The 18764-nt window shown below is 36.0% G+C and overlaps 2 protein-coding genes across 2 annotated transcripts; both read left to right on the forward strand.

Moving 5' to 3' along the window:
* The first annotated feature begins 1385 nt into the window (after positions 1-1385).
* LOC140788166 (GDP-mannose transporter GONST1-like) lies at positions 1386-7220 on the forward strand. The gene is made up of 11 exons (XM_073137309.1): positions 1386-1527; positions 1685-1727; positions 1820-2025; positions 2606-2804; positions 3266-3405; positions 3609-3738; positions 4266-4364; positions 4861-5015; positions 5552-5668; positions 6642-6739; positions 6835-7220. The coding sequence occupies exons 3-11, from the start codon at positions 1829-1831 to the stop codon at positions 6876-6878; spliced, it is 1179 nt and encodes a 392-aa protein (XP_072993410.1). The 5' UTR covers positions 1386-1527; positions 1685-1727; positions 1820-1828; the 3' UTR covers positions 6879-7220.
* Positions 7221-12912: 5692 nt separating this feature from the next.
* Positions 12913-17836, forward strand: LOC140788768 (coronatine-insensitive protein homolog 1b-like). The gene is made up of 3 exons (XM_073138209.1): positions 12913-13594; positions 16062-16536; positions 16630-17836. Exons 1-3 carry the CDS (start codon positions 13104-13106, stop codon positions 17434-17436), a joined length of 1773 nt encoding a protein of 590 aa, XP_072994310.1. The 5' UTR covers positions 12913-13103; the 3' UTR covers positions 17437-17836.
* Positions 17837-18764: the final 928 nt, after the last annotated feature.

Below are 18764 nucleotides of genomic sequence, written 5' to 3' on the forward strand. Positions count from 1 at the left end.
ATTATCAATATCATTCTTTTAAATATCTCTTTAATTGTAAGCAAAAGGCACAGACTACCGAGCGGGTTTTGCGAGCAGCTGTAAGAATATACTTTTTCTCTCTATGATTCCGTTTCAAGATTATTAATACAATGTCTCTAGCTCTTTCTGGAGACATCCTGTTAAGAGAGAGAGAGAGAGAGAGAGAGAGAGAGAGAGAGAGAGACAATAGATTATGAATAAGAGTTAAATTATATACTCGGAAGATCTCAATGGAGAAGAGTTGACGAATCTTAGGGGCAGATCTAGAAGAAGAAGAAGAAATAGTGCACATCTAATTCTTTATATTCCAATTCGGCTCTTTTTTCTCTACCACTTAGAATCTATGCTAACAAACAAAATATAGACAAGACTCCCTTCCGGGCAAGTACCACTTTGGCAAAACTACCTAATCTCCAACATCTCCAAAGTTAAAAAACATATCAACATCGGATAAGCGGTTATAGGCCTAACCATGGTAACAATTGTATCTCCCTAATTATGAGATTAGCGGTTTAAACTTATAAATAGATGTGGGAAGATTTTCTTTTTTGCAAAACATGATTTGTAAATAGTAAAAATGCATCGTAGTGTTTTTTTTATTTCTTTCTGGATCTCACTTATTATCTCTAATTTTTGTCAATCCTAATTATAGACTAGTAATTCTTGCTAAAAGTATAGAAATGTAAGCCATATAACCAAGTTTTCTTTTTTAAAACAAGGTGAGGTTTTGACCAATATAGTTTTGACTTTTGAACACCAAAGATTTTATTTTATTTATATGAAAAGGTAACTTCATAGGAATATTGAATAGAATCGCTAGTGATTTTATTCAATAAAAATTGCTAACACTCATACCCTTTTGGAACCATTACTCATGTACATATAATAAATACACTTTCACAGTTCACTTAGGAGTACTCAAAATCGCTGCAATTTATATTAACTAAAATTATTATTTATTTTCAGAGAATAATTTTTAAATTTAAAATTCACTTATTACTTTGGTAGATTGTGCAGTGTGCGGCAGTCCTACCTACCTACGTACATACCTGAATCAAATCTCAACTTTAAAAAAAAAAAAAAAAAATCCGACACAAAACACATGGTGGTGTCGAACGCTATTCCATCCACATTTCCCGCTTCTTTGCCAAAGCAAGCAAAGGAGCCGATCCCTCTAGACTTGGAGTAACGGCCTTCCCCGAAGCCTTTGACCAGATGAGGTCTCCGCCTCGGGAGCGCTGCCAGTGGCATCTGCCGACGATGACTTTGCTTCCGACCGTACCCTTCTCTCTCTCCCCTCGATCTCCGTTCCCAGATCCACCCCTTCCGCCTCCAATCCCACCTCTCCCACTTCCACTCCCACACTTCTACTTCTCCTCCGCTTTGCGTACTATTACTTCGATCCCTTCTCCTTTTTAGACCCCATTGCACTCTCCTATTGATCTCAACGGAGACCGAGAAGCTCGAAAAGGGGCAGCTTTCTTTTCTGTATTCAAGATTTTGGAGGTGAGGGATTTTTGCTTGATTTCGTGCACGCCACCTGTTTGCGTAAATTCCTCAAAGAAAAAAGATTATTAATTTCTATGATAGTAATACCAAGAGATCCAGGCTATTGAGTCTATATAAATATAGTGAACTTTTGTTATTTCCTTGTCCTCTTCAGATAGTATTTTTGGCGGCGGCAATTTTCCTATTCAAGCTGCCAGGTATTTCTCTGGGTCATTTGATTTGATTTGGATATTCACATCTTTCTTTAATTATCGTTCACAATTTGATATCCTTTTCCCTTTTTTTACAGTTAGAATTCATGTCTTTAGATACCAAATCAAGTTCTTTCATAGATTATGACATAGAAGAACCTGAAGCAAAATATCCGGATGTCGCTATAAGTTCTAAGAAGAGGGAGACAACAATATATGGAATATTTCATCGCATTTTAAAGAAAGGAAACAACTCAATTGTTGAAGTTGCTACAAACGTCGCGAGACAAGCAACCACTAATAGGTGAACTCTTTTTATTGTCTTATCAATTTCTTATATTTATATCAACTGTTTCTTTCTTTTACTTCATTGTATTTGCCAATTATATGATATCTTGACCTGACAATTTCTTCTGTCTGGGAGAAAAAAGCGAAATATCTACATTCTGTTCACCTGAAATCTCCTCTTTATGTGATGATCCAATTTTCAACTTTCAGTCCTTGAATTCAATCCTACTGCAAATTTCGCTTTTTGTTTATCTTGAGGATGTCTGTTGCCTTTTTCTTTTATTATCTTGACATGATATGTATCACACAAAATGCTTTCATGTATTATGCAGCCAGTAAATTTTACATCCATAGTATCAATGCCAACACTATCCACGTCAGTGTTAACTATATTTAAACAAACTGAGGCTCTGCTGTAATTTGTTCATGTTTGTTTCTTTCAAGGAAAACAAAACAGGTGCTGCATTTAACATACAGGCATCCAGCTATTTAATACCTGCTTCTTTTAGCAAACGTTATGTTGCGATTCAGTATATATTTTGGTTCCATAAGCAGGATCAAATATCATATTAATTAATTTGATTTGTCTGGTCCAGATTATCTAGCAAGACCCGGGCAGCAATTGGTAACATCTTTCATGATGATGGAAAGCAGCAGAATGCATTTGAGAAAAAATCGGGACCCTTATTGTCTGGGATAGCCTATTGTGCTGCTTCTTGCAGCATGATATTGTTGAACAAGGTCGTTCTTTCCGGCTACAGTTTTGATGCTGGCATATCGCTTATGTTATACCAGGTAATAATTTAATAATGTTTTAACGATACAACATCATTTACCTCAGCTTCATGTTTCTTGTGACACATGATTAATTACATAGTGCTGTAAAGTCACTAGGTAGATATTAATGCACTATTGGGCTCAACTGCTTTTAAGTCAAATATCAGATCTGCTCTAATTATGCATGACCATGAAGAGTACGTTTTGTCTCTTTCTATAGCAATTTGATGACTTCTATAAGACTTAGTATTTGCAGGAAATTAACTGCATGTGAGGGAAATATTGAGAATTGAGAATACCATATATAAACATTGGTTCACCTGAAAACTTGAACTTTTTATGATTTCGCAGTTGAAATCTTATGTTGATTATTTTTTACCACAATACCTATAATCATTTTTCTCTGTGTATACTTTCTGTTTTTTGAGTTGCAATGCATAAAATTATTATGATCGAGCTGACAATCTTAAATGATGCAGAACTTCATATGTGTCATCATTATTGTAGCATTGTGGTTCCTTGGGGCAGTCTCAACAGAAAAGATCACATGGAAGTTGATTCGAGTTTGGATTCCTGTTAATCTTATTTTTGTTGGAATGCTAGTAACAGGCATGTACAGGTACGACATCATATTTTGCACATATATGAAGTTAGTCCTCTGTATAAGGGTTTCGAGGAGCTATATATGAATCATACCGCTGTCAAGTTAAAATAGAGGAGATGTCTTCCAGTTATACTCCCTTGAAGACCAGAAGTTATCCCTATATGACATCCATGACTTGGCCTCTAATTCTTTTAATTTCCTTTTTCATTTCTTTACAGTTTGAAGTACATAAATGTAGCAATGGTGACAATCTTAAAGAACATGACAAACATTTTGACAGCTATTGGAGAAACATATCTTTTTAGGAAGAGTCAGAGCAAGAAAGTTTGGGCTGCCCTTTGTCTAATGGTATGTAGTGTTTTGCGTATCTTGATCCTTCAATTTTATTTGTAACTTTCTTTTCCGCTCTCCGGTTCAAATTTCTGATGACTGCTTGCTGGATCTTTATATCATTTATTAGATCCATGAAATTTTTATGTTGGATAATGCCATATATCGAAGTTAAGAAATGGTCTGCTGTAAATGCATATTGCTATTCAAGTAATATTTATTTGGTCTGTCTGAGACTAAGTGATACCTAATTCTTATCAAACTAAGGCATGTCAAACTAGTAAGTTTGACAATAAAGTAATACGCCAGATGGCATTGGAAGTTTTTGTTCAGTAATTAGTTTTTACATTTCCTGATAATTTGTGAAGTAATGACCTGGTTCACATCCTGTCAAGTGTTAGGATAATAGTAGCAGTCTAGTCTAGATGAAAATGCAATGATTGTACTATAGTTGGATATTGACAGGCCAATCAAATCCTATTTTTTAAATCAATTTTTGTGCATCCATCTGCCTAAGAAGTGCTTGCATGTTACTGTATTTGCAGATTATATCAGCAGTGTGTGGAGGGATCACGGATATAGCCTTTGATGCAGTTGGTTATACATGGCAAATTTTGAATTGCATCCTGACTGCAAGCTACTCAGTTAGTTCTTGAATACCCTTTGACCCTTTAATTATATTGTTCAAGAGATCACTAAAACCTATTTTCTTAGATTAATTATGCAAAAAAATGGAAGAAAATATTATTGATTAATTCTTTAGATATGTTTCTTGATATAGGCCAGAAAATAGGGACAATAGCTGAAGAATGAGAATAGCCAGAAAGACTTTCTGTAAGAAGGGCATCCTAAGTGTCTAACTAAAAGTGTGGACTTTTATTTTCCATGTTTCTAAACCTAGTTGGTCGAGGAATTCTATCTCCCCCAAATTTTCAAAGGGCATTTAGTTTAGATTAAGGCCTATAGCTGTTAATGAGGTAATATTTACCATTTGCATAAGCTGTGAAATTAGTATATTAATTTTCCTTGCTCCTGTTTTGTTATTATACTCTGTGCAGTATGCTATTCATTTTTATTCCTTTAATCATCAATGCCCCAATCTAAGCCTTCTTTTGTCCTTTTCTTTTCCTGTTATAATAGCTGATGCTGCGGCGGGTAATGGATACAGCAAAGCAGTCAACTAGATCTGGTTCCCTAAATGAAATTTCAATGGTGTTACTTAACAATTCACTCTCAATACCCTTTGCAGTTTTGTTGATTGTACTTTTCAATGAATGGGAATACGTATACCATGCGTAAGCTCTCTCTTAACCATCATATTCTTAAACATGGTCCATTGAATTTCTTAGTAGGTAACGTACTCAGTTGGCTTTAGTACAATTAACAGGTTTAATTAATGACCTGATCTATAAGACCTCTTATTCTCAGCTAAGTTAAATGCTTAAAATTTTCCTTGAACATTTCTAGTTTTCTGTTGAGGAGTTTCAACCATATACCTAAATGCTGCATCAAACAATTATGTCAAAGCTTGCAATACTGCATTTAATATGCAAACTGGTTGCTGTTTTTGCACGTCATTTTGGAAAACTATATATATACTAGGTTGAACTTACGTTTTTGTTACCACTATTATTTACCAGGACATATATAAATCTTTTAATATCAGGTTTTGGTTTAGATTAGTTTACTTCAGTATATCTGTGTAAGCATTTTCACAAGCAAGCAAACTATGAACTTATACCTTTCTGCAGTTCTTGATTAGAAGTGATTCTTTCAGCTTTTCAACTTTGTGATCATTGCTCATATAGTCATATCCTTCTTCCATGTGCAGAGAGGTGATTAAGATACCTATGTTCTGGTTTGTGGCAACAACAAGTGGGTTCCTGGGTCTAGGCATCAGCTTCACGTCTGTGTGGTTCTTACATCAAACTGGTCCCACAACTTACAGGTAAAGTACTTGGCAGCAGGTATAAGCTTCCCAGGAAGCATGTGTGAGCATGTTTGGATCCTAAACATGTTTTCCTGTTTTCTGTTCACCTGATTCTATTAGGAGCATTGTTTTCTTTCCTCTTCACTCTGATGAACTAGACCTTATTTATTGTAGGTGTCTCCTCTTCTCATATTATCATTAATTATTAGGTTCTTGTGAACACTGTCATGACAACTCGTTGTAACATGAAAATTATTATTTGTATATTGGAAAAAGTAAGCTGAGAGGTGAAACATAGATCTCATTATCAGATAAATAACTAGTGATCTGACACCAAGTCAATTACACCTTTAGTTTTTTTACATGGCATATTGGTGTACACTTACAACTCTATGGTATTCATTGTAAAATTTTATCAGGGTTAGAAGGATTTGGCTTTTAGTCACAGATAGTTGTAGTTAAGTCAAGTTACCATATACTTTTCAACTTGGAGTTTTCATAAGATGAAATTTACCAAGACTTATCTAATGAAAGAGGCATAATCCTTGTATTTGTTTAAGTAAGTCTTTCAAAAAGTGAACTGCTATTGTTTTCACAGACATCTCAGCATTGGAAAATTGCTTGTTGGAGTTACTGATGATTTCCAGATAATTTCTCGGATAATCTTAATTATGTTGAGTAAATCTGTTATCTGTATAGAGAGCTGATTGTTTACTTAGTTTCCTAACTTACGACTTTAAGGGGAAAAGCAAACAAAAAATGCAAGTATCTCAAATTATCAATATGCATGTATCGGCGAAAAAAAAAAATCTGAAATCAAAGAAAGAAAAAACCTGTAGGAACCTTTAACTGAGGTCTCTGTGTCTGTTTATCTACATGTATGCATGCGCATCTTTGCATGGCTTGCACATATATCTGTGAGCACCAAGGTTTCATCCAGGTGTGTATCATGTAAATAGTTTTTCATTTTCATTCCCTATTCTTGCTACAGTCTGGTGGGCTCACTTAACAAGATTCCTATTTCAATAGCTGGTATCTTGCTCTTCAAAGTCCCTGTCAGTGTGCCAAACTTATTTAGTATACTTTTCGGTAAGATTTCCTTTCTCGGCCTGTTGCCATCTCTTGTTCTTCCAAGACCTAATCTTTATATTTAATATATGCTGTCTTGCTTAACTCTTGAACAGGTCTATTTGCTGGGATATTCTTTGCAAAAGCAAAAATGTCCTGATTCTTTCACATACAGTCCACGTAGCATACATTGAGGTCCTCTCGGAACCTATTACCTGTACAGATATACAGATTGGATTTATTCATCAGACATTGAATGACTAGCCTGAGTCTCTCAAAAAGGTATTTGGAATGAAAAGAAATATTGTGATTGTTGAACAGTATATTTATACATTCAATTTTGTTCCATACTATGGAAGGTGAGCCACTCCCTTGTGATACTTCTTCTATGGTTGAATGAATAGAATAAAGCAAGAAAATCTGTTGTAATTTATTTATACTATTGTTATCCCTATAATCGAGAATATTTGTTGTACCAAAACGATGTGTTTGATTCTTTAAAGCACTTCATTATATCAATAATGCTGGTTAATGTTGATGATTCCATCTGTTAATTCGTTAAGTCTCTGCCTTATCACCTAATCATCAGAAGTTTGAATTATAGAGAGAATTTAGATTGTGTACATTATGCCATTGTTAAAGGAGATACCCATGTCAACATATGCAATTAAAATTTATAAATCGCTGATGTAAATTATAATGATAGGTGTTATATAATGCCTTTCTATGTCTTGTGAGATTTTATTTACGGCATTTTCCTCAGCTTAACTCAGTTCTGTAAGTCGAGTGGCATCTTCATAAAAAGGGTTAAATGCATTTTACCTATGTATCTTGGACGAAATTTACTATAGTGTACTTTCAGTGTTACCTTTGCAAGTCTGCAGTGCAATTCTCCTTGAATACTTTTCCGGGTTTGAAGCAGCTCACCTAGTTGGCTAGTAACTGTGGAATTTAGATCTTCAGCTACTGTCTCAAAGTCAACAGCTCACAATCTCTACGGACTCTATTATAAAAAAAAAATGGAGAAGAATATCATACTAGTCAAAAACTCAGCATCGATCTTGTGACATAGAATCATAGGTAGCTGCTGATTGATGTGTGACGCTCAAGATTGACAGATGCGGTGAATCCTGAATTCTCTCTCAGAAAAGATAATTTTTTTTTGTTGGAATAGCCAATAGTCAGATAACTTCGTTGAATCCAATCATATTTTAGAAGCTTGATATATGTAAAAAAAAATGAGAGATATTTTTAAAAGCCCAAGCCCATCTTACATTCAATCGTAACATGCAAGTAAGGTTAATTTTCATTTGATCTTGAGTACATCTTGAAGCGATGTAGTTGCAACCTGCAAAAACTAAAATAAATTACTACCTTAAAAAACTAACTGACTAGGCGGCCACCAAAATCCATGGTTGCCGGTTGTAGGCTGTGGCGACGAACAGTGACGGATTGAGAGGTGACGGAGTCATCTTCTAGGAGGAGATGAAGTCGACATAGGGGAGTCACCGTCAATGGGGCAACACGACGGGGAGTTGGGTACAAAAGTCAAGAAAGGTGAAAGAAAAGGTGAGAAAGAAGCGGAGAGAGAGAGAAAACTATCTAGTAGGCCACCTGGATCAACTCGTCGAAACATCTCTTCCTCTTAGTCTTGTCGGATGATCAGTCGGCCAGTGGCCTCGTGCCTCTCCGTGTCAACCCCTGTAGCATCCCCTTGTTGTCCCCTTATCGATGGTATCAATGGATTGTTTCTCTCCTCTGTTTAGGCTATACAGAGTAGCCTCTTTTTGCTGGTTTGTTGCCATCTTTTCAACCATCCCTGCTAGTATCACCCTTCTTTGACTAGTAGAAAATTTTCCCCTCCTCACGTAGATGCCCTCGGTGGCATCCAACGGTGCTCCTCATCCTAGCTGAGTCATCGGGTGGCTCCTCATCCTAGCTGTCGACCCTAGTGATGGGCATTCTTACCGTTGGTCGCCTCTGTCAGCCGTGTACCTCCTTGTATGAATTGTGTGCGTCGTGTGGGTGGGTTTAGTGTGGTCGGCTAGGAGCGCCGATTGCGAGGACCACCGATGACTTCTTCCCTTTGTCATGGAGCTCTATCTCCGATTGTGTCGCACTTTGAGTGCACATGTATTTAACGGCGGATGTTATAATATCTACCAAATTACGAAAATATTTCTAATTTTATTTTTCTTTTTGTTATATATATATATATATATATAACTTAAAGACAAACGCAAGAAATCCTAATTAAACACTAAGATAATAATTTGAAGTAGAAAGAGGATGTGGTGATCAAAGTCACCGTCAATACGAATCTTGTGCATGTGCCATGACATCTGTCCCTCATTAAAACCGTATTAAATCTTAGCTTGAATTAAATAGACATTTAATTGGCTCTATCCAATAACGCAATAATTAACCCACTAATATGACTAAATCTTATGTCAAAACGTCCGTCCCTAGCTGCAAGAGGAAGACTACGGTTTGACTATTTTCAACAATTGCTAGTGTTTTAAAAGCATACTATACATTGTTTGATATGTTATCTAATAATTTAAATTTTAAAATTAAATAGTTATCTAGTATTATATCAAATTTAATTTTCCTGAAGATGACATGATATATATTGTCGGTCTATTAACCACCTAAAATTTTGAAGTAATTGGTTATCAAACAACTAACAATAAATAAAGATGTAAACTAAATAGGATCTTAGTCTAAGTTCCTTCTTTTTATTCAATAAGAGCATTCACATCTAGTAATAAAGAAGTACTCTATATAAATAGTTTAAGAAGAAGAATAAAAATTAGTTTTTATTTAAACATAAATGCCATCGAAAACTTTCAGAATATCATAAAATACCACTATATTCAACTAAAAACTCGTTACTCTTTCCGAATTGCCATTATGAATAATTTTTAACAAAATCTTATTAACAGATTATTATTAAAATTAATAAATATACACATAACCAAAGAAAAGAAGATATTTGTTCTTATACCATAATATTAAATAGATTCTAAACCAAGTCTTTTTAAAATCTAAATTCAGTTTGATGTGGATTAGTGTAAGATAGTTGTTGTAGTAGAGAATTTAGTAAAGAGAAACTAACGTAAACGTTTAGAATGGTATACGATAATATGAAATTAATTTGGTTAAAGTATAAAAGCCCAAAATAATCTTTTTATTTTTTATGGCCATTGCGAGTTTCCCTGTTACTTTCATGCACCACGTAGATCAATTCCCATAGGAAAATGACGTCCAAAAGGCATCCACGTGTTCCGCATACGATAGAGATGTCCCGCCTGTTCTTCTAGAAGCACGAATATGTACTTATTACTAAAGTGAGATCTAATTTATTATAATATTAATAAAAATATCGAACTATAATTAATTAGGCCTTATTTATAGTTATTGTCAATGAGAATGTGAAAAGATTTGGTTAACTCTGTCGAAATAAAAACTGATTTGAGAATGGTAACTTATTTATGACAAATATTGGTGTCAATGAACTATGTAAATTTTAGTATTTGTAATTGTTGGATATTTTGGCAATTTGTGTAAAAAATATATAGATTATTATGATTATTATGCATGAGCATGATTTAAGAAATCAAGAAATTTATTCAAAGTGATGAATATGGCCTTGTGTTGCGATGAATGGCGCATTAGAATGATCAATAGTGTGTTCGAAGTGATGAATAGTATCGCTTTCAATGTTTAAATGATTGTAGAATGAATTAGCCGGAGAGAAAAATCCTTGGGAAGCGTTGGAATGCCTACAACGACTCTACAAAATTTGAAAGATTTGAAAGGGATTTTAGGGTTTTCTAATTTATTTGAAAAAGGTTTTGATCACCTGATCGGAGATTATCTTGTTTGCGAGGCTTTTAGAGGTCTTTTTCACGTCAAAATTCTAAGAGTTATTAAAGAGAGAAAAAAAAGAGTTTATTATTTTTTAAGATATGCTTTATCACTAGAGCTGCAACGTAAAGATTTTGGAAGTTTCAAATTTGTGAGTTCTAATGGAATTAACGGAATATTGCGTGAGGAGTAGCTTATGTAGGATCTAGTGAGAAAAATAAACTTTAACTAATAGCCATTGGTATCATTTAAACAATCAGAATTTACAAGGGCTTTTCCATGTAAAAATTTTATATTGTTTGCCATGATTCTATTGTTTTTTTTATTTTAATTTTTGGTTATTTTCATATTTTGTTATTATTTACATAAAGTTGTTTCTACTAGATTAGAGTAGTATTAAATTTCTAGCATTGTTACAGTCTAGTGTAGACTATAAAGAGATTAAGTACTTACTTTTATTTTGATAAGAGTACTTAATTTTGACAAGTTAAGAGATTTTTACTTAAATTTTGATGAGTTAAATTATCATTATAACACATGGGAGTAAAGCGTAAGACAATTATAATTATGTCCAACTATAAGAAGTTGGAAAGATATACTTTTACGACTTAGAATGTTACGAGATCAACTCTAACTCTAAATAAATTTGTGGTGGCATGCCTTGATTTAATTCAACGGCTAAAAAAAAAATGTGTTGGCTTGGAAGAGCAGCTCAGCCGCACGATAGTTTAGAATGATAACTCAGATGTGCAACGACTTAGAGATTATATTAGATGGCTTAGTATGATATCTAAAATTTAATAGTGTCTGGTGTCTTAGACTAATGCAGGTATAAACCCCGAAAACTCTTAAATAGTAAAAAATAAATAAAATATAATTATCAACAACACTTTGTGTGTATATATATTTTTCAACTCCTCTTAGCTTAGCTTGACTAGTTTACTTAATAACAACTTTATTCCATCAAAAGATAACAAAAAAGAAAAGCTTTTGTCCTGCTATTGAGCATTTTATGACCATTCTTCATTGAACAAGGTGTCTCCATAGTTTCAGATGCTTGGCTTTTGAACATGTGAAAGTGCTATCATCTTATTGGAGCATGATGGTTGTTAATTTGGACTGCCTTATTACAGTATTAACTACATCACAAAATAAAGTCTACCCAGAGAACGAACCAATTGCAAACACAAGATCTATAGAAAAGCAAAAAAATGAACAACATATGTAGTAGACATCTGACTGCAAATTTTATATTAAACTTTGAAATATTTTTTTTTTTTTTAACTCAGGTGTATGTTTAGTTGTTAAAAAAGTGGAATTTTTTAAATTTAACTTTTATGACTAAATAAAAAAAAAATAATTAAACACACATAAAAGTTCCAAAAAATTTCCTTCCACATGTTTAGAATGATTCTGAGAACAAAAACGTTCAACTAGAAGAGACAGAAAAGAGCAGAAGATGCTAAAAAGAATCCAAAACTCTCTCAAGTTATTACGGCGAAGAATAAAAATAATGAATTAATAATACGAGCCCCCCTCCCCCTCCTCCCCCTTCTCCTTCCCGTTGGAAAAGTCGACAGTGAGTGAATGCAGGCACAATTATTTGCGAGGGCCAATACGTCCCGAAATAGGAAGTGCTTTAGTGCAAAATTCCCCTCTTAACAATTAGAGTGAATAGTGATTGAAAGGTACTCCCGAACAGTAATTGAACATAGCTGTCAAACTTTGAGTAGGTCTGTCGACAGTGCCCAATTAATTAGTTTCTCCTATTCCAAGAGTCCACACCAATAACATCTGTGTAAATTTTATCCTGACATGTTCCCGTCCCCATCCCCACTAACTCCCTCTCAGATGCTACCTCACCACTTCGGCCCCACCTCTCTATCTTATTCGCTCTCTCATCATCTCTATTACCAAAATAAAAATAAAAAATGATATCATTTTCCACGTCAGCCCCACCAAAATACACCCCCCCTTAACCACATAATTTTTTCTTATGCTTGCAAGATATCGTATCTAACCGAAGCTGTACCCCTTTTTTGCATATCACCACCTGTGTGTTGGACTTATTAGAAAAGCCTCCTTCGCCAGTCAGTCGGTCTTCTAACAGGAATATTATTGGCATTTGACTAAAATACCCTTTGGTTCTCTAGGAATATATTTGAAATAATTTATATGGGGAAATTAAATTGGAAATAGTTTTTGTCTAAAACTTGTAAAAATAATAAAGGGAACTATTATTGGGGAAAGAAAATCTGGATTATAAATAAGAAGAATATTAAGAATATTCCTGATAAAGCAAGGGGAGGTAGTCCTTCAGAAATATGATTGAGATAGGGGGGTCAATTCACAAACATCTCATTATCTCAGACGAGGGGGCGTTTTAAAGAACGGGTAGTGATATGCAAGAAAGCCCCCAAAATAAAAAAGAATAAAAAAACTCTCTCTCTCTTCTTTGCTTCACCAATGGCGGATCCGATCTGATCCAACCCTAACTATTTCGCCTTAATTCTCCATGGATCGGACAAAGCTTCCCCGTCCGGCGACCTGCGGCGAGGTTCCGGACGTCGCCTTGGAGTGCGTGCTGGGTGGGTACGTGGACGACCCCCGCGACCGCGCCGCCGTCTCTCTCGTGTGCCGGCGCTGGTACCGGATCGACTGCCTGACCCGTAAGCACGTGACCATCGCCACGTGCTACGCCGCCACGCCGCGCCGCCTCCGTCTCCGCTTCCCCCGCCTCGAGTCGCTCAAGCTCAAGGGGAAGCCCCGAGCGGCCATGTTTAACCTTATACCCGAGGACTGGGGAGGACATGTGGCGCCGTGGATCGAGGAGATCGCCGACGGCCTCGATTGCCTCAAGGCGATCCATCTGCGGCGCATGATCGTGACGGACGGTGATCTCGCGGTGCTCGTGAGGGCCAGGGGGCATATGCTTCAGTCACTAAAGATCGATAAGTGCTCGGGGTTTTCGACTGATGGGCTTAAGATTGTGTCTCGTTCTTGCAGGTGATCCCTTTTTTGTTTCCTTGCCCTTTTGTACGTAGATTTGATATTTTCATTTTATTTAAGTGACTTAGTTGTATCTTCTGAAGTTTAGGCAAAAGATTTATATAATTAAGTGCAGTGATTTTCTTTTAGCAGGGTTCGAGTTCCTGTTTTTCTATATCTGCAAGTGATTGCATCTCTCCTTTTATCCTTTTTTATTTGTTACTGATTTCTATAATTAGTTAAGTACTTATATTCAATCGTGCTTAGGAAAAGGTTGGATGTGGTGCGGTAGATTCAACCAATCCCGTTCGGTGATTTAGTGGGTTTTTAGTAGGGTTTGATTTCTTGATCTTGATCTCAAAAAGTGACTTTAAAGAGATCAATTTTAGGAAAATAATGAGTAATTGTGCTGAATAATATCTCCTTTTAGTCAATTTCATTTTTGTACTGCATTTCTTTTTTCAGCATCTCTTGATTTCTATAATTAGATATACCTTCTTGTGCATAAGCGGAAGGTTACATGTGACTGTAAAGTGAATAAATTCTAATTGAGGTGATTTACTGGTTGATGGATGAGATTGTGATATTGGCATGCTATTGGATTTCTTGCTCATTTTCTCACAAGTGATTTAGGTATTAATTATAGGAAAATCTAGACAAATCGTGCTGATTTTGTTCTTCATGCTTTCCTCTTTTCCTTTTCTTCTTGATGATATGCTGCCTATTTTGTTCCTAATGAATTGGATTATAATGTTATGCTAGGTTTTGTTTGACATAATATGGTTACTGGAGAAAGCAACTCTTGGTTAATGCATTGATAAATTTTTAGTTGCTATTGACTGAGTATGTTGGTGGTGACGAGGGATTTTTACACACTCCATGAAGTAGTGGTGTGTAACGTTATATACCTTTGTGGTTTGCAATAAGCATTTTACCCTCTAAAAGTTTCTTCAGATCTCATGAATAGAAAGCAATAGCTTTTGATGTTAGAAGTCGTTCTCATCATGGAGGAACAAATAACCAAAGTATAAATTCTAAGTGCATCCTTCATCAATGAATTAGTGTTTCTTCTATTCATTAGTTTCCTCGCTTACCATTTTCAAAATTGGAACTTCTGAGAGATTAGGAGTTAAAGATGAGGAAAAAGAACTTTTAATCACGCTAGTATGAGAATCATGGATAATATTTAAGGTGGAGGCGCCGTACAAGAATGATGTCGACATTCAGATGAGTGTACTGGTAACGTTGCAATTTTGCAGCCATAATAAAGGTAAAAGAAAACTGAAAGGATTCCTTGAGGTCCTGCATTAGCATAAGTTTTTGTCATTCACTCTTATGGAAGGATAGAGAAAATTTTGAATGCTGGCACCGAATAGATTGGATAAGTTCTAATGGTTGTAGCTACGTAATTATGCCGACATTCATATCAGCCAATGTTGTGTGGATAACAAAACAATGGAGATCATAAATCATCCTAGTTTGACTAATGTTTTGCGTAACAATTATGAGCAAGTCCTTGAAGGATAACTTCAAGAATCTATGTACTTGATTTTTAACACATGGTATTGTTTGTCCATTATCTAGAGATAATCATTGGGCTTGACCGGCTCGAGCCCAGCCCGACCCAACTCGACCCAAGCCCGAGATAGTAATGAGTGGCATAGAATAGGCCTTTGTCCGCCCAGCCTAACCCGAAAGCTCGAACTCGCTACGGCCCGACCCAACTCGACCCAAGCCCGAGATAGTAATGAGTGGCATAGGATAGGCCTTTGTCCGCCTAGCAAGCTCGAACCCGCTACGGGGGAGGTGAGTGAGTGAGAAGAGAGGAAATGTGATAGGGAGATGGAGAGAGAGCGTAGGTCATAAGGATAAGGACAATGGACAAATAAATTTAGAAAAGAATATCTGAGTAGAGAGAAATGATCAAATGAGATAGAGGAGAGAGGAAATGTGATAGGGAGATGGAGAGAGAGCGTAGGTCATAAGGACAATGGACAAATAAATTTAGAAAAGAATATCTGAGTAGAGAGAAATGATCAAATGAGATAGAGGAGAGAGGGTGAGATAAGTCAGTCTCGTAGGGATAAGGACAAAGGACTAAGATAAAATAAGTAAATTTTTTTTGAGTCTGCTAGGGGAATGATGGTAGAGAGAGGGTGGGCTAAAGATAAGGACAAAGAACTAAAATTGAATAAATAAAATGTGAAGTCGCTTTTAGCTACTGGTTGGGTGAAATGCTACTAGCCATTGGATTAAGATTCATAGTTATAATTTATACATAGTGTGTGTGTATATAATGTAAAAATTGAGCTAATAGAGTCGAGCCTAAGTTAGCTGGCTTGTGTTTAGGCTTGAATTGAATTTTGAGCTGGCTATTTTGTTCAGGCTTGGCTCATTTACATTCTAGCTGAGCTTGAGACGCTTGCTTAATGCTTACTTGACAGCCCTACAACTAGTTTATAATCTCTTCTGAATGCATTAGCAGATGTCTTAGAACTCTATTTTTGGAAGAAAGTTCAATTGCCGGGAGTGATGATGACTGGCTTCGTGAGTTTGCTGTCAATAATTCTGCGCTCGAGAGTTTGAATTTCTATATGACAGACCTCAGAATCTCACCACAAGATCTGGAGCTACTTGCTAGGAACTGCAGGTCACTAACTTCCCTGAAAATCAGTGAATGTGATGTTTCTGATCTAGTTGGCTTATTCCAAACAGCTGCAGCACTGGAAGAGTTTGGTGGTGGTTCATTTGATGACCAAAGAGAAGGCGACAAATATGAGAAAATAATTTTTCCAAAAAAACTCTGCAGCTTGGGCCTCATCTTTATGGGGACAAATCAGATGTCCATGATATTCCCAGGTTGTGCTGCACTCAAGAGATTGGATTTGCAGTACACCTTTCTCAGCACAGAGGATCATTGTCAGTTGATTCAACGTTGTCCCAATCTAGAAGTTCTTGAGGTAATGTATATAGACATATTGCTTTCTATTATTCATGCAGAAGCTTTTGACATTATGGAATTTCTATGATCTTACTCTGAATTTGCCCAACAGGTAAGGAATGTGATTGGAGATAGAGGATTAGAAGTTGTAGCTCAGACATGTAAGAAATTGCGGAGACTCAGAATAGAGAGAGGGGATGATGACCAAGGTCTGGAAGATGAACAGGGTAAAGTTTCACAAGTAGGGCTTTCAGCTTTAGCTCTGGGCTGCCCTGAACTGGAATACATCGCAGTATATGTCTCTGATATTACGAATGCGGCTTTTGAAACTATTGGTACTTTCAGCAAAAAGCTTTGTGACTTTCGGCTTGTCTTGCTTGACAGAGAAGAAAGAATAACAGATTTACCCCTTGACAATGGAGTTCGCTCTCTGTTAAGAGGTTGCACCAATCTCCGGAGGTTCGCTCTTTATTTGAGACCAGGAGGCCTTTCAGATGTGGGTCTTGGATACATTGGGGAATATAGCGGCAATATCCAGTACATGCTGCTGGGTAATGTTGGGGAATCAGATCTTGGTCTACTGTGTTTTGCAAGAGGTTGTTTGAAGTTGCAGAAGCTTGAATTGAGGAGCTGTTGCTTTACTGAGCATTCTTTGGCCCTTGCGGCACTACAATTGCCCTCGTTAAGATACTTGTGGGTGCAAGGATACAAAGCTTCCCAAACTGGCCGTGACCTTCTTGCAATGGCCCGCCCCTATTGGAACATAGAATTCATTCCTCCCAGATCACAGATTGCTGATCCTGTAAATGATGATGGTCGAGTGCGTGTAGAGTGTCAGGCTCAGATTCTTGCTTACTACTCCCTTGCTGGAAAGAGGTTAGATTGTCCAGAATCAGTAGTTCCGTTGCATCCAGAATGAGTGTACATAAGTAGGTGATCATGCTCTCTCCCGCCTTTCTGTCCTCTTGCAATTGCTATGACTGCCCGCAGATAAACATGTTCATATATGTTGTTTGTATCGATTTAGGCTACTTAGCTGGCCGACAGCGAGTCTGTAATAAGGTGTGTGCTATTACTTAGTTCAGAAAGAGAGGCGATAAACATGTCCATATCTGTTGCTTGTATCAATTTTAGTGTATCAATCGAAGGTGAGTTCTGTAACAAGATAGCACTGAGGTCCAAGGTTGTCTATTGCCCACTAATAAAAGTTATGTAACAGTAAGCGAGATTTACCTTGGTTGCAACTATATCCGGAACGATGGCGGAGATATCTCAGCCTTATCCGTTTGTACTTTCTAATCTACAAGTTTTGTGATTCCTGTCTGCTTTGCATTTGGCATCTGTTTCTTTCGAAGTGATGGAGATTGCAGCAGCGTATGGGAGAATACCTTTTAGCAAAAAGGCTCCTTAAGACTTTACTTCTTTTCTGTCGCCCGTCTCAGTGTGCATGTGCTGTGACTTAAGCCTATCTCATTACCTGAAATGCAACAAGGCCTTATCTCCCTCCTCTAAACTATATTACCCAAATGTGCCTCTAAATTTCTTCTTTCAATAAGAATATATATTCTTTGAGGAGAGCGCGAAACCTATTTCTTAATTTATGTTTATTCAATCTAAATCCCAATTTCGTATACTTGTTTTTTTCTCTAGTTTATCCATTGCTAATTCAATTAGCGTTTCATTCTTAAGATAAAAGCACTTAATAGAGTTAGCTTTACATCTTATGTAGAGTAGCAGTTTTCTTCTTGGCGGATGAGATTGCAGTTGATGCTTAAAAGAATCCTAGATTTATTTAGATATTTAAGTTATAAGGAGGTCTTACTTTGGTCTAAATACTCCTTATCTAGTTTATAAATAGTTTTACTGACTTATAAATTTTTAAGAGTGAAAAGAGGAGACTGGTTTTATCCGTATGATCGGTTAGAAAAGGTATTTAACAATTAGTAATTTTTTTTTTTCATCATTCAAGACCATTTAGGGGTGTAATAGAGCACATATTAAGCTTTAATTGAAAATAATTTTTAGCTTAGATTCGTGAATAAGTTTGAATTAAAATTATTTTAATTCAAGCTAATTTTGAGTTTGGGCTAAACTTAAACTTAAACTAGCCGTGCTCTCGAGTATTAATCAATTTAAGTCTAATTTTGAGCCCGATTAAAATTAAATTGATTTAAGCCTTAAATTAAGTTAAAATAAAACTTAATTTAATAATAAAATATAAATATTATAAAAATATAAATTAATAAA

Source organism: Typha latifolia, chromosome 5 (genome assembly GCF_019914945.1).
Source record: "Typha latifolia isolate L0001 chromosome 5, TyphaL0001v2, whole genome shotgun sequence".
Taxonomy (NCBI): Eukaryota; Viridiplantae; Streptophyta; class Magnoliopsida; order Poales; family Typhaceae; genus Typha; species Typha latifolia.